Source organism: Ambystoma mexicanum, chromosome 13, assembly GCF_040938575.1.
Source record: "Ambystoma mexicanum isolate Mex_15411 chromosome 13, UKY_AmexF1_1, whole genome shotgun sequence".
Taxonomy (NCBI): Eukaryota; Metazoa; Chordata; class Amphibia; order Caudata; family Ambystomatidae; genus Ambystoma; species Ambystoma mexicanum.
This window is the reverse complement of record NC_090938.1, coordinates 576,655,287-576,671,171: the sequence shown is the minus strand read 5'-3', so window position 1 is coordinate 576,671,171 and position 15,885 is coordinate 576,655,287. Positions and strand designations below refer to the sequence as shown.

At 46.0% G+C, this 15,885-nt stretch overlaps 1 protein-coding gene across 5 annotated transcripts in view; it reads left to right on the top strand.

The window, feature by feature from the left end:
* The window catches only part of ABI3 (ABI family member 3), a 331,848-nt gene that overhangs the window by 201,922 nt on the left and 114,041 nt on the right, over positions 1 to 15,885 (top strand). For all 5 annotated transcript variants that reach the window (XM_069634398.1, XM_069634396.1, XM_069634393.1 and 2 more), the window contains one exon: positions 8,434 to 8,633. In XM_069634398.1, the coding sequence (XP_069490499.1) occupies positions 8,434 to 8,633 (200 nt within the window). The remainder of the gene's footprint in view (positions 1 to 8,433; positions 8,634 to 15,885) is intronic.

The following is a 15,885-nucleotide window of genomic DNA, read 5'->3' as shown; positions in this document are numbered from 1 at the left end:
CAACAGCTTGTTTTGGGTTGGGATGTTTTCCTTGCTATAAAACCGTTTAGTTTTTAACAGTCATTGATGTTGGCATTGGGAGTGCGTGGCCACCACTCCCAATGTGTTTGGAAGGCCTGTACATCCTGGTCTGGTGTAATGAGTATGGTATTAAGACCATGGCTGTTTGTGATCTCAGTGATGTTATATGTTTCCACTTTGTGAATCCCTGTTGGAGTGAGGTTGTGATTGTCTTTTTGGAGGCTTTAAGGTCTCAGTTCTCTAGAGTGACAGTCTAGAGGCCTGCTGGAGTTCCAGGGTGGCAGCCTGGACACCCGCGTTGTTGTAGGCGGGGGCAGGTGGTAGGAGGTGTAGCAGTCTTGTGGTTGTTCAGGAATGTAGGTGAAGTAGCCCAGTTTCAGGGTTGGCCAGGTCCTGGGGTGAGAGCCCAGTTGCTTGTTTGTGGCAGGAACAGGCAGATGGATGACAGTAGTTTTGTTATTGGTACATGCAATGTAGTTTGTCAGGGTGTGATGTTTTGATGGTTGGGTTTGGCCGTGGAAGTGTCTCTCTGCCAGTTGAGTGTTACGTGTGCGTATATCTTGGAAGGTGGCAGTTGTGTTGTTCTGGTATGTGACTTGTTCTGTGCATGTATGGTTTAGTAAAGGAGGGAGGTGTGTTGTATTGTGCCTGTCTGAGGTGAGGTAGCTTGAGATGTCATGTGGAATGTTTATGTGTGGATGATGGAATATTCTGAGTGAGTGTTCTGCGTAGAGGCGGTTACAGCTGGCTGGCCCTGGGTGATGAGAGCCGGTGTTGTCACAGCTTATGTCATTTATGTCTTCATGTGGATATGTAACTAAGAACTTGGAAATAAACTTACCTGAAGAAATCTTAAAGAGCCTGGAACCTGCTTTTTAACACTAACTTGCTCGCTGTTCCCAGATTCAAGCGAACAAAAATAGGCAGCAATAGCTTCCAGGTGAAAGCAGCTCAACACTGGAACACACTACCACCCGCCGTCAGAGCACCTCAAACCTACCACCAATTTAGGCGTAACTACATCCAGTGGCTTAAGAACAAAGACCAATAACCGACACCCCGTTACTAATACAAACTTTTCAACCTGTAACTCTATCGTAATTTTGCTCTGTCTCCTTGTAACTGCTTCTACTCACTGCAACCTTGTATAATAATGTAAATAATGTACAGTACTGCAACTAAATTGAGAATATACCTGTAATGCTTGCGCCCTCATACCTTCTGGTCCGGTGCGCCATATAAATAAATAAATAAACAAGCAATGACCTACAAATGCAGACAAAATAATATGAAAAAAGGAAATTCGGAGGAACTGCATTCTCACGCTTAATTGCTAACCTATGGAACGCAATGCCCAAGGAAGTTAGACCCACAGAAGACCACCTCACCTTCAGGAAATGACTAAAAACATGGCTATTCAAAATCCAATGAACAGCACAAAGGGACAAGGGCAGCAAAAGCATAGAGGACCGAAAGAAAACACACTAAGGAACAATGTCACAGATAAAGGACAATAGCAGCAAAATATAAGAGGACCAAAATACCAATTACTCTGAATAATCCCAGCTGAGTAACTAGAAACATACTAGGTGCAGCCAATCCATTACACTCTGAGGAATCAGTGGGGAAGTTACCCTCTATGCCTGGAGAGGCGGTGGGGCAGACCAACGGATCACAACGAGGAGGGATGGAGAGTACCACTCAGGGGCAACAGGATCTGCGTAAAAGACATACCTGAGTGTCGAGATTAACCAAGGTACTAACCAATACTCCCCTCTCCTGCTCCTCCAACATAACCCACGCTAATACACACTACTACTGGCTAGCCTCAGTACACATAGCATTAATTAACTCCCACACACAACAAACTTTCGGTGACTCTGGACATAACCCTAGACAGAATATACAAATGCACATACTCCATAAATCCAACCACATCACACAGAAAACACACTCCAAAACAATTCCATCAAACACCTAACATACTACCGCGACACTAGACCCCCTTACAGATGCAATCAAACCAGTGTGTACAATTGTACTTCACCATAACCGCATACGACCAACAGACACAACGTACATGCTAGTACACTTCTGAGGCACAGAGTCTTACCCTTACAACAAGCTGGGCCTAGAACCAACCAACACGCAAGACAACACACAGACACCAGTTCCTCCTGGTTCTAAACCTATCCTATCCCCACTTACACAGCCAGCCCTCTTTTCTTTCAGAGCCACGTGAGTGCCTGGGTGGTAGCAGTGCACGGTATAAATCAACATAACATAGCCTGGCCTGTTTCCAAAGACAAAGTGGGGCTCATTTTCTTTATATCGTAAACTGCCTGGAGGGGAGTGCTTATGTTTGCACTTACATGCAAAAAGGTCCCCTCCAAAATGTTTTCGTCATTTGGACTGTAGAGTGCAAATGGGAAGTGTGAAGTGGTGGCAGAAGCCTCTTTATACTTCTCTATGTGCACTCCACAGTACAAAGAGAGTTACAGCCGCCTGCCAGGCGGCATTTACTAGAATTTCCTATAGAAACCGCGCGTTTTTCTGCTGGCGGTTTCCATAGAAGATCATTGGTTTTATGCCAGCAGGAAAATCTTATGCTGGCATAAAACCAATTTGTTTTTGCAGGCGGAGGGAAAACGGGAGGCGGAAACGTAACTCCTGTTCCGTACCTGCCCTCGGCCTTCGAAAACAATTAAAATCCCCAGGAGCGTGAATAGGCGTTAAGCCAGGCCTGTCTTTAGCACCTCCATTTACGTTCTAACGTGTGTCCTCAAAGGCGGGAAGTGGGGAGAGACGGGTGGAAGGAGGCTGGTGGAGGCCGCCTAATACATGAAGTCAACCCATGAAATGCTGCATTACGGATTCCCCCAGGGCTCTCCCAAATTACCAGCCCGGTTGTCGATCCTGAAAATCACTACCATAGAGACAGAGAAACAGTGTTTTCCCTCCGGCCGTGAGTGTGTATGTGCACACGGATGAATAGCACAGACAAAGAATTGCAGGGTGTATGCTCGTGGCTCAAGGTGCAAACCTCAAACTGTTGCTTTCTGCAGGCTTGATAATGCTGAAAACGCGGCCGAGACCACAAACACCCGGCATTGCTGAGGCAGGAAACACAGCCCAGGGAAGGGAGAGGACCACTATGCAATCAGGTGGCCACCATGCTTGGGCCTCCAGATTCCATGATGTTGACTGGATACCCCGCTCGTAGAGCTGCAGGCAAATCAGTAGCAATTAGGTGTTCCTTAGGTGCACATGGTGCTGTAGCGGGACTGAATAACCTCAAACAATTCCTGGGCCAAATCCTTGCGTCCTCACAGATGCATCCAATCAAAAACTTCACAAACCCAATTACCAGAGGCCCAGGGAATAACAGAGGGGGTCCCACATCTGCGTCCCTGCTGGAGCTTGGAGATTGTCCGAGAGAGCGAGGCAAAGCAAAGGAAGAAGCAGAGAGCAGGAAGAAGTGTAAGTGAAGGGTAAGAGCGGAAGGAAGGCGAACGAGAGAAGAGTTTAGGAGGGAAAAAGTAACCATCTGGAGGAAGGAAGCAGGCCAGAGAAAGAAACATGTGAAGGAACGAGGAAAGCCAGATCAGGGAAAGGGGGGACTTGGAGAAAGGAGAGAACGGGAGGAGGAGGACAAAAGGGGAGGGATTTCTATCAAGAAGAAAAAGAAAAGGCGCTTGACAGAGAGGTTCAGGGAAGCCAGAGCACATTGGCCAAGCCCAGAAGGTCAAAACTCAGGGGTAGACCTAGGAGATGGCAGGCAGAGCCAGTGGGGCTGGAGCTGAAGAAGAAACCAAACTGTCTTGTTCAGCTAGGGCTGAGGACAGGCCGGGCCCAAACCTAAACGCTCCTGAGAGAGCAAGCAAGAGTGAGGCTAGCCGTGAGCCTTCATCTGGATCTTGTGGGATTGGCAATCCTACCAAAAAGGCAAAAAAAGACAGGCACAGGAAGTGCCACCTTCATCATCCTGTGCAACGAGAGAAAGACTGACACGAAGAGTAGTCACATGACACAAAGAAGTGCCACCTTCATCGTCCTCCGCAACGAGAGCAGTCACATGACACAAGGAAGTGCCACCTTCATCATCCTGCGCAACGAGAGCAGTCACATGACACAAGGAAGTGCCACCTTCATCATCCTGAGCAACGAGAGAAAGACCGACACTGAAGAGCAGTCACATGACACAAGAAAGTGCCACTTTCATCATCCTGCGCAACGAGAGCAGTCACATGACACAAGGAAGTGCCACCTTCATCATCCTGAGCAACGAAAGACCGACACTGAAGAGCAGTCACATGACACAAGGAAGTGCCACCTTCATCATCCTGCGCAACGGGAGCAGTCACATGACACAAGGAAGTGCCACCTTTATCATCCTGAGCAACGAAAGACCGACACTGAAGAGCAGTCACATGACACAAGGAAGTGCCACCTTCATCATCCTGCGCAACGAGAGCAGTCACATGACACAAGGAAGTGCCACCTTCATCATCCTGCGCAACGGGAGCAGTCACATGACACAAGGAAGTGCCACCTTTATCATCCTGAGCACCGAGAGAAAGACTGAGACTGAAGAGCAGTCACATGACACAAGAAAGTGCCACCTTCATCATCCTGCGCAACGAGAGCAGTCACATGACACAAGGAAGTGCCACCTTCATCATCCTGCGCAACGAGAGCAGTCACATGACACATGAGAATTCGCCCCTCCTATCAGCTCTACTGGCCTCGCTGTGTAATTGTAGTCTGAGTGATACATTGGTCCTCATTACATCTTTGCTGGTGCCGTAATAACGTGCTGGTAATTCCATTTACCGGTATGTTACAGCACCGACAAAGTACAAGGTTGCATGTGGGGTCCATAATTACCTCCAGCTAAAAGCTGCAGGTAATTCTGCCACCCTACAGACAAAAATAGCCGGTATTACCGGTACCGGTAATGCAGCAAGTCCTCCCATGGAGTCCTATCGGACGCCATGGAATGGAGATTAACACCACTTACAGGCAGTCATCCTCTGGCAAGTGCTTTGGAGGGTCATAAATAATGTCCTGAAGGGCTGCATCCGACTTGCGGGTTGTATGTTGTGCACCCCTGACATAGAGGAATGCTGGTTGCATTTGAATCCCACAATCTATATTTTCTAGCAGGACAAATGATTACTCAGCCATCTACATTACAATGTCGTCCAAAATATTTGTGCTGCTAAACTATCATTACATAATGGTAGCAATGCACAGCTTTAGAAAGCCAGCCCTATTAACAATTTCAACATACAGCCCTACTTGGCCAAAATTAAGCCCTCTGGCACTCAAACAACACAACGCCAACGTGACATGAGCGTACATGATTTTAAAATCAAACTGCCAGCGTTATTTGACAGTATTCTGAAAATAAATATAATATTGTTGTAATCTCATATCTATGTAATTGCATGCAAGAAACATGGATTGCTCAGTGCACATATGCTCATCACAATGGACACAAAAGTGGCAATGGTATATCAAGTGATAGCAGCATGGAGGGGACGGACACTGTTAGCAATTATGTGCTGTTGGGTCCCCTCCATGCGTTTTGCATGATTGGCAAAACGAAGTGCAAAAGCAAAATACAAAAACAGACACAATTGTATTTGCAAATTGTTCTTTGCATTCTGTATTGCAAAAAAAAATGTCATTGTCATCTAAAACTACGCTTGGCAGTCGGGTTTAAAAATGGATTCCTGTTGATTCTCCCTTCTTTTTGCGAGTGCTAAAAACAGTCAGATTCTATAGGAATCCATGTCTTTTACGCCAGCGTGTACATGTCATGGAGGTGTAATACCATGTGCTCTTTGAGAATGTACAGCAGAAAGGATATTTAAGCTTTGTGGACGTATTTCGCCGCCAAAACGAAGCTTGTAACTAAATGTCTAGTACATGGATCAGGGGGCTCTTGATCCAACATTTCCCTGTGTAGAGAAAGGAACCTGCTGTGGGGGATTCTCAAAACACTTCAAGGAACATGGCAAATGGCCTGTCAATAGATATCGCATGTGCCGCCAAAAGAAGGAACAACAATTGATGAATACTTCCTAAAAGCTCACAAAGAGATTCAGTGGATACATGAAATGCAAGTGGAGGTGCTACATTGGCGTATGCGATGCCGGTTACTGCTAGTAGAGTGGGCGTGTGTATGCTAGATTGGTGTATGCTATGCTGGTTACTGCTAGTAGGGTGTGTGTGTGTGTGTGTGCGCTACATTGGCATATGATACATCAGTTACTGCTAGTGGGGGGGGTGTGTGTGTGTGTGTGTGTGTGTGTGTGTGTGTGTGTGTGTGTGTGTGTGTGTGTGTGTGTGTGTGTGTGTGTGTGTGTGTGTGTGTGTGTGTGCGCGCGCGCGCTACATTGGCATATGCTACACCAGTTACTGCTAGTAAGGTGTGCGTGTGTGTGTGTGTTTGTGTGTGTGCTACATTGGCATATGATACACCAGTTACTGCTAGCAGGGTTTGTGTGTGTTGGCGTATGTTACGCCGGTTACTGCTAGTAGGGTGTGTGTGTGCTACATTGGCATATGCTACACCAGTTACTGCTAGCAGGGTTTCTGTGTGTGTGTGTTGGCGTATGCTATGCCGGTTACTGCTAGTGGGGCTTGGCTGTGTGTGTATATGCTAGATTGGCATATGCTATTCTGGTTACTGCTGGTACGGTGTGTGTGTGTATTCTACATTGGTTATGCTACGCTGATTACTGCTAGTATGGTGTGTGTGTATGCTAGAACGGCATATGCTACACCGGTTACTCCTAGCAGGGTGTGTGTGTGTGTTTGTGCTACATTGGCATATGCTACACCAGGTACTGCTAACAGGGTGTGTGTGTGTGTTGGCGTATGCTACGCTGGTTACTGCTAGTATGGTGTTTGTGTGTATTCTACATTGGTTATGCTACACTGATTACTGCTAGTAGGGTGTGTGTGTATCCTAGACTGGTGTATGCTACACTGATTACTCCTAGCAGGGTGTGGGTGGGTGTGTTTGTGTGTGTGTGTGCTACATTGGCATATGCTACACCAGTTACTGCTAGTATGGTGTGTGTGTATTCTACATTGGTTATGCTACACTGATTACTGCTAGTAGGGTGTGTGTGTATGCTAGACTGGCGTATGCTACACCGGTTACTCCTAGCAGGGTGTGTGTGTGTGTGTGTGTGTGTGTGTGTGTGTGTGTGTGTGTGTGCTACATTGGCATATGCTACACCAATTACTGCTAGAAGGGTATGTGTGTGTGTGTTGGTGTATGCTACGCCGGTTACTGCTAGTACGGTGTGTGTGTGTGTGTTCTACTTTGGTTATGCTACGCTGATTACTGCTAGTAGGGTGTGTGTGTATTGATTGATATTTCTATCGCGCTTGTACACAAGTGTTTCAGAGCGCGACCTGTGCATGCTAGACTGGCTTATGCTACACCGGTTACTCCTAGCAGGGTGTGTGTGTGTGTGTGTGTGTGTGTTTGTGTGTGAGTGTGTGCTACATTGGCATATGCAACACCAGTTACTGCTAGCAGGGTGTGTGTGTGTGTTGGCGTATGCTACGCTGATTACTGCTAGTAGGGTGTGTGTGTATCCTAGACTGGCGTATGCTACACTGGTTACTCCTAGCAGGGTGTGGGTGGGTGTGTGTGTGTGTTTGTGTGTGTGTGTGTGTGTGTGTGCTACATTGGCATATGCTACACCAGTTACTGCTAGCAGGGTTTGTGTGTGTGGCGTATGCTATGCCGGTCACTGCTAGTGGGGCGTGGGCGTGGGTGTGGGTGTGTGTGTGTGTGTGTGTGTGTGTGTGTGTGTGTATATGCTAGATTGGCGTATGCTATTCTGGCTACTGCTAGTACAGTGTGTGTGTGTGTGTGTGTGTGTGTATTGTACACTGGTTATGCTACCGGTTATTCCTAGCAGGGTGTGTGTTTGTGCTACATTGCCATATGCTACACCAGCTACTGCAAGTAAAGTGTGCGTGTATGCTAGATTGGCGTATGCTACACCAGTTATTGCTAGAAGGGCGTGTATGTGTGTGTGTGTGTGTGTATGCTTCATTGGCTGCCTTATGGTACGACGATTACTACACCAGTTATTGCCAGAATGGTGTGTGTGTTTGTGCACGTGGGTGTGTGTATGTGTGCACGTCTGTCTATCAGCAGCGTACCGGCATGTGTTTTTATTGGCCTTTTACAGACTGGGAATGTGCAATTTAGTGTGCTTATTTTAAGGCTGTGAACGTGGTAATTAAGTGTGTGTTTATTTGCACTGTGACCACTTCTTTGTATATGTTCATGAAGATCTTACATGAGTGTTCAGTTTCCCTTTGAGCCATGATTATTTTTAAACTTTCTTTTCTTTTTGTTCTTTCTGTGGTTTGCAGCGACTGCAGTGGTGCCTTTGATAGCTTCAGCTCTGACTTCGCTGACGATCTCCCTCCGCCCCCTCCAACAGAGGACTTACCGTTACCCGTCATGTCTGAAATATTCATACCGCCACCTCCGCCCCCAGTACTGCAGTTGGAGCCGCCACCATCACCACCACCAGAAGAGCTGCCGCCGCCACCACCACCACCATTTCCATGTGAGGACTGGCCACTAACTATATTTGTTTGCTTTGGGGCAGCAAAGACACACACACATATGGACCCAAACTCAGACACACGATGTAGACTATGGTCCTTATTCTGCGTTTGTCATATTTCCAAGGGCCTCATTATAAGGCTGGCGCTCCCGGAATGAAGGGGGCCGGTACAGGACCGGCCCTCTTCTTTCCAGGAGCGCCGATTATGATCTTACCATCGCGGGACCCGGATCGCACGCCTGGTAAACCAGGCTTGCTTTCTGGGTCCCTCGAGGGGAAGAGGGAGGCAATAACGGGCCAGATGTAATCTGCCCGTTATTACTTCCCTCCCCATTCCCATTGAGCCCTATAGGGATGGGTTCCTGCAAGGAAGAATTACCGGGTCTTCCTATGTCGGAGTAACCCGGTAAGTCCCCATTGCAGGAACCCGGTAATGAAGCCCGGAACGGAGGCAGCCATGGAGCTCATTGCTCCATGGCTACCTCCATTCTCGTAATGAGGTGTTAAATCCCCCAAACGGAATTACCATTACCGCCATGTAACCACCTTGGACCTGGAGAAAAATCCTTCATATTCCGAGGTGGTGTTAGTCCCCATTTTGGAGACCCATATGACTCCTTTGGGTTTAGGAGGAATTACCACCAGTGGTAATTCTGGCAGAGGTAATTCCTCAATTTTCTGGAAGTAAAAGTGCTGGAGCTTTTTCCATACTTCCAAACTTGGAGTTTGGCAGTGCGGTAAAAGTGGCGGTTATTACGTTACAACCACTTTTTATCCCACCACCAAATTCATAATGATGCCTAATGTGTTCTTACAAAATTGGTCACTGAGGAAAAGGATACCACTCACTGTGGCCTTAATTCTAATGACTGCAAAAACAGTATTCCTTTGCCAAAACAAATGGGGCCTCATTATGACCCAGGCGGTAAGGGGTTAACGGCGCCGTAAAAGGTGGCAGCGCCGTTAACCCCTTACCGCCTAATTATGAGGCCCCTTTGCGGGTCCCTACCTTAACGGCTGGTTTTACCAACCATTAAGGATTGGACCCGCAAAGGGTCCTTGGAGGTAATTACGGTACTGCAATTTGTGGTACTGTAACTACCGCCTTCCCCATTTCCATTGAGCCCTATGGGGCAAAAATGGGAATGTGGAAGGGCCAATGGTGAATGGGGAATTACCGCCCCGCCAACCTTGGAATGGGGGGGTAATTTCGCCATTCACCATTGCGGAATCGGTAAAATACCGGCAGCAACCATGGCGCTACTAGCGCCATGAGGCCCATGTTAATCAATGGGCCTCATTACGAGTCCGCCGGTAACCTGCCGGAAATTTCTGCACGGTTACCGGCGGACTCGTAATGACCATACTTACCACTCGTAATATTACCATTCCGCCTCTGTGATTGCCGGAATCACCGGGGCATTACAACCCCGGTGACCTGGTAATTCCAGAGGCAGAATTCTGTTAATCCCCATTTCCATGGAGTCCATGGGAATGGGGAAGTGGAAACACCGGCACCATGCTGTAATGATGCTGGTGTTTCCATGTCCGCCTGCAGGCGGGTGGTGTTAAACCCGTCAGGTCAGGCGGGAGGTGAGAGGTGACACCTCCCGCCTGCAGGACTCTTAATCAGTCGGTCCGGAAAGAACGGTGGCGGTGGATTTACCACCACCATTCTTTCTGGACCGGACGACTCGTATTGAGGCCCAATGAATATTATGTGATTGAACACACTTCTAATGATATGTTTTTTTTTCCTGTTCATTTTGGCAGATTTGTGAAATATTTTGCAAAGACAGTAATGTGTGATGGTCCATACGGCCTTGTATAAAAGTGACTAGCATGTTCTTTGGGACAAATCTGCATTTTACTTCCTTAGCAGACCGTAGAGGCCTCTTGTCAGGTCTCATATGTTGGTGCGCAAATTTCCCTATACCACTTGTGGCAGCAGATCCTTTGCAATGTAGGCTTCCAAGCTTTGGAACTCCTTGCCACTAAAACATCACAGGGATGTGCTCCCGCCAATGGCTCCGGTTCCGCAGGTCCCAGTACATAATAAGAATAATTCTTCCAAAAGAACATGAGTAATTTGTTTGCTCCGGTCCCCCCAGAGCTAACCCTTTTGTACACAGATCATTCCATTTTCCAGAGAGAACTAAAAACGTTTCTGTTCCCTCGCTAGCATTAACGACTAGTTGGTATTCACTTGATTTATGGACTTTGGCTTAGTTGCTCCAATGCAAAGATACCACTGGGGTGAAAAATGCACCCACTAGGGTGAAAAATGCACCCAGTACAGGCTAGCCTTCAATACCATAAGGTATACATATCAAAGCAATGCCACAGAATACACACATAGAACAGTACATTATTATATCAGTAAGAGGATCTAAAGTTGGCATTAGAAGATGGGCACATCAGTTTACTGCTGAGATTTGCACCTAACACTAGCCATATCAGATCAATAGCAATAGCAGACTGTTTTATACAAAATGTAACAAAAACATTTATTCCAAAGCAAAGCAGCCACCTTGTTCTGGAATGATGAACATTGTGAACAGTTAGAGGGTTAAATTAAGTAACAAAACTGGGAAGTCGAGTGTGGGTGATGCATTGGGCCTCATTATGAGTCACCCGGTATGGAAATAACGGTGGCGGTAAATCCGCTGCCACCGTTGTTTCCATACCGGGTGATCTCCAGTCCTGCAGGCGGAGGTGTCATTCCTGCCAGGTCTGACCTGGCGGGTTTAACACCACCCGCCTGCAGGCGGACACGGAAACACCGGCACCATCACGAGATGGTGCCGGTGTTTCCACTTCCCCATTCCCATTGAGTCCTATGGGACTCAAAGGGAATGGGAATTCACCGAATTCCGCTTCTGGAATTCCCGGGTCACTGGGGTCGTAATGCCCCGGTAATTCCGGGAATCACGGAGGCGGAATGGTAATACGAGTCCGGCAGTAACCTGCCGGAATTTCAGGCACGGTTACCGCTGGACAGAATATTGACAAATGTCTGAGGCTCCTAATGTTGTTGGTTAGTATTTTGAGGGCAATGTATAGCAGTTGCGGTCTGTTACTTATGGAGTTACAATAACGGTCTTATTTCATTGCTATTTCTAGATGGTTGAGGGCCTGCTCACAGAGACACTTCCAGTCAACATATACAATAGACCTTCACACCCATTGATCTGCACTGAGACATTCTACATTACATATTTATATAACAGTCAATGCTGCACAGATCAGCACTCAGGGAACATGAACTCTTTAGGGTGTGGGACTAAGTGGAAGTGTTCGATCAACTAACAAAGCGAATGTCTTAATGTAAATCAGCTGGAACATGTAATTCTGAATTTATAAAGGGCTACTACATGTTTAGTTCCTTTTCTTTATCATTATATTATTTCTTAAAATGTACACAGATCTAGAATAATGGATAAACTTACCAGGTAAGAAAATTGAACATTTACTTATATCCCAAAGTTCCGGAGAATCTTACTTACCATTTCAATACGTGTATTTCCATCAAACTCACAGCCATCCAGTAATCATCCTATTTTGATCCTGGTGAATCTTCAAAGTACTCTTTCTTTTACTAGAACGTCTCTGGTTATCGGTATAATCCACATAAAAAACAATATTTCAGATGCTAGTTAACTGACCATGAGGTGGATCAGTGTAATCAGCGGGCTGAGATTCAGCGGTTCCTCTATTAAGACCAAGAATCCCATTTCCGGCACATTGAAAACTATACACATGAATTGGTTTAGATTTTTTTCGCTATTGCCCTGCCATAAAATAATACAGAGCGCATGTAAGTTACATTTAATATCACCAGGTGAATCAACTCATTCTTGTGCCTAATCCCATCAACATGCTCTTGTATCCGTTTCTTGGGTGGGCAATATGTACTTTGAGTGTATGGTATGGCCCAGGTACTCCAGAGGACCTAGCTCACCAATCACAAATTTCATTTTGCAGATGATGCAGCAAGGAATATTATAGGCCTCATTACGAGTTTGGCATTAAATCTGCTGACTTACCGGCAAACTCATTTAAAGTTATCACCACTCTGTCCCGTGAGTTTGCCACAGGATTATGAGTGTTAATAAAGCAGCTCAATCCCAATTTTGGAGTCCATAGGAGTCCATGAGGATTTTTGCAGAGTTAACGTAACCAGTAATTCCGCCACTGTAATTGCACACATTTTTTAAGCTTTTTGCTGTAGTGAATTCTCCACTTTTTCTCTAAATTCGGCAGTGCAGTAAAAATGGCAGCAATTCTGTTACCCCCCCAAAACAGTGGCAATAGCGGAAATATTGCCACTTTTTTACCACACCACCAAACTCGTAATTTGGCATTTGTGAATTACCTATTTCTAAAACAAAAACAATGTGAGTGGTAAAGAATATGATTTAAGCCTACAGTAAGCTTTCTCTAGGATTTTCCTACAGATTGATACCAGGAGAACCGTTTTTGATACAAGTTATCTTGTCTTTTAGGTTTCAGACAGAACAACATAGTGTAAGGGGTCAGAAATAAGAGGCATACACAAAGTTATGTTATTCTCTAAATCAGACATTTTATTAAACATAAATGAGTTGGAAAAATGCCTCCATAGTCCTATTCCAAAGAGGAGTCTTCCTATCTGAAAACTAAAACTAAGGATCTATCTGTGTCAAGTAGTCAAAACTTAAATGCCGTCCTTGTGTCCCAAACATTATAAACTGACCTTCACACTAGAAACAAAACAACAAAACGTTCAAAGAAATATCTTTGATTTAACATTAGCAAAAATGTATTCACAACCAAAATGATAAGGATTACTCCAACAAAAGGGGTTTCCAGGGAACATCCTTGTATCCAGAGGGTGTTTCCCTTCCCCTGGATTTCTAGGTAGGGTGGCAAAAAGTGTCTCTTTATCCAACAATTCCTCTGGGTCAAAAGTGTCTCTTTATCCAACAGTTTCTTTGTGTTGTTGGTAATGTATTCATGAAGTTCTTGTTTAAACAATAAATCCCATAACAATCTTTCTTTAACTTTAAACAACACATTCCATAACAGTCTTTCTTTAGCTCAAAACAACAAATTCCATACCAGTCTTTCCTTAGCTTAAAACAATGAATTCAATAACAGTCTTTCTTTAGCTCTTCTTACTACTATTGTGGATTGCATGGTATTCTCCCCTGCCAGGAATCTTCACACAATGTCACCTCTTTATACAACTTCAGGTGTCTTGTATTGTTGCCAGCCCAGCTAGGACCTCTTTCATGGGGTTCTCAGATCCCCTGGTATACTCCCCTGCCAGGTATCTCCCCACAATGGCAAACTCTTTAGACAAATACGGGTGCCTGGTATCTTGCCTTCCAGGACTTCTTTCATAGGTTTCTCAGATCCCCTGGCATACCCCCCTGCCATGTATCTTCCCACACTGTCAAACTCCTTACACAACTTCAGGTGCCTGATACACTCTCCTGCCAGGACTTCTAGAAAAGTTAATGAGGTGAGGGTTTTCCTTTCTCTCCCCACGCTTTTCCTCTCTCTGGATTTGCTTCCCAACTGCCTGGTGTATTAATTTGCCAGGACTTCAGCAAAAGTTCATGAGGGGATGGTTTTCCCCCCCTCCCCCTTTACCCCTCTCTGACTTTGCTTCCAAACTGCCTGCTCTATTCATCTGCCAGGACCTCTGTAAACATTCACGAGGTGGTGGTCCCCCCACCCTTTTGCTCTCTTTGGCTTTGCTTCCCAACTGCCTGGTGTATTCGTCTGCCAGGACTTGTGCAAAAGTTCACGAGGCGAGGGTTTTCCTTTAACCCCCCCACCCCCTTTTTACCTCTCCCAGGCATTGCTCTCCAATTGCCTGCGGTATTCATCTACCAGGACTTCTTATTTCAATATTCTTTTCACTGTACCACATGACATATACCCTGAGGTGCCCGGTATATTTGCCTCTGTTAGCACTTGATTCAACTTTCTTCCACATTGACATCTCATGCATCCCTGCTTGCCTGGTGCTTGTTGCAGCACTTTGTTTTGTTTGCTTTCAAACGTTCTTATTGGGGTTTGAACTTGTACTTTTCCTTGATTGTATTTAAACAAGCTTTGTGCCTTTCTGTCATTTGCAACTTCATACAGTTCAAACATTCACTGGCGTGCACGTTGTAATGCCCCGGGGTCTCCCGCTGCTCTAGTCAAACTCACTGGATATTCTTTGCATCTCCAAAATTGCTTGCGCTTCCACAGTGCTGTCTCTACTCCATCGGGATTGTGCAGCCTCTCCGTCAGCATTCGACGTGGCTCTGCAAGCAACCGCCGGCTTCCCTGCAACCGGAGAGTGCTGTTTGCTTGGACAGTTGTATTTTCTGGAGTGTCTGTGTGGCCTCCAGGCTTTTTACAGCCTTTCTACCTCCACGCTCCACTTTCCGTCTCGGCACAATGGTCCAGATACCTCACGGTTCCAGAACGGCAGCGCTGGGTTGATTGTCCTCTCCTGCACAGCTAGCTCACTTCTGCACTGCCTCCGCCATTTTTAAATGTCCTGCTTACTTTGGGTACAGCAAAACAACCAGCCTGCACGTTCGACTTTAGGCCTGCATAAACTCCTTTCTCCTCTTCCTCGTCTCAGTATCTGAGGGTTTATGGGAGATGAAGTCCATAGATGTTACTGTATTTCTTGGATGTGGTTGTTTAAAAGCTTCACATAAAGACACATCAAAACCATAAGATGTTACATATGAGTTAAAAATATTTGAGTCATAAATGCGGGTTTGACTAGAGTGATTTAGAGAAAAGTTTTTCTGACATTTACCATAGGATGGAGCTGTTAGATGAAAACAAGCCCTTAAGGACTTAGGTATTCCAGAGTCTTCCTCAAGGCAGAGAGGGGAATCCCTTGTCTCATCTGATCTAGTCACCATCTCCCCCAGTAGGTGTCTCCTTTCATGTGATCACTCCTTATACAGCTGCCCCCGTGATCTGGATTAGGCAGTGGCTGCTGCCCCTTGGTCACAAGGGAGGAGGCCACCACAGGGACATCAGTGATGACTCCACTGGATTCATCACAGTAGTCAGTTTGTGAATAAGTGAACACAGCCATGTTTTTAAGAGTGCTCATCAAGTCCAAAGAGCACTATGCGCTTGCTGTGGTATATTTAATCAATTTCTTCTGTTACTGCAAAACTGATTATCCTCTTGCACTTGGGAGGTACCCTGTGGTTTCTAGGGAGCCCCTCAGTGCTGCTTATCAAGA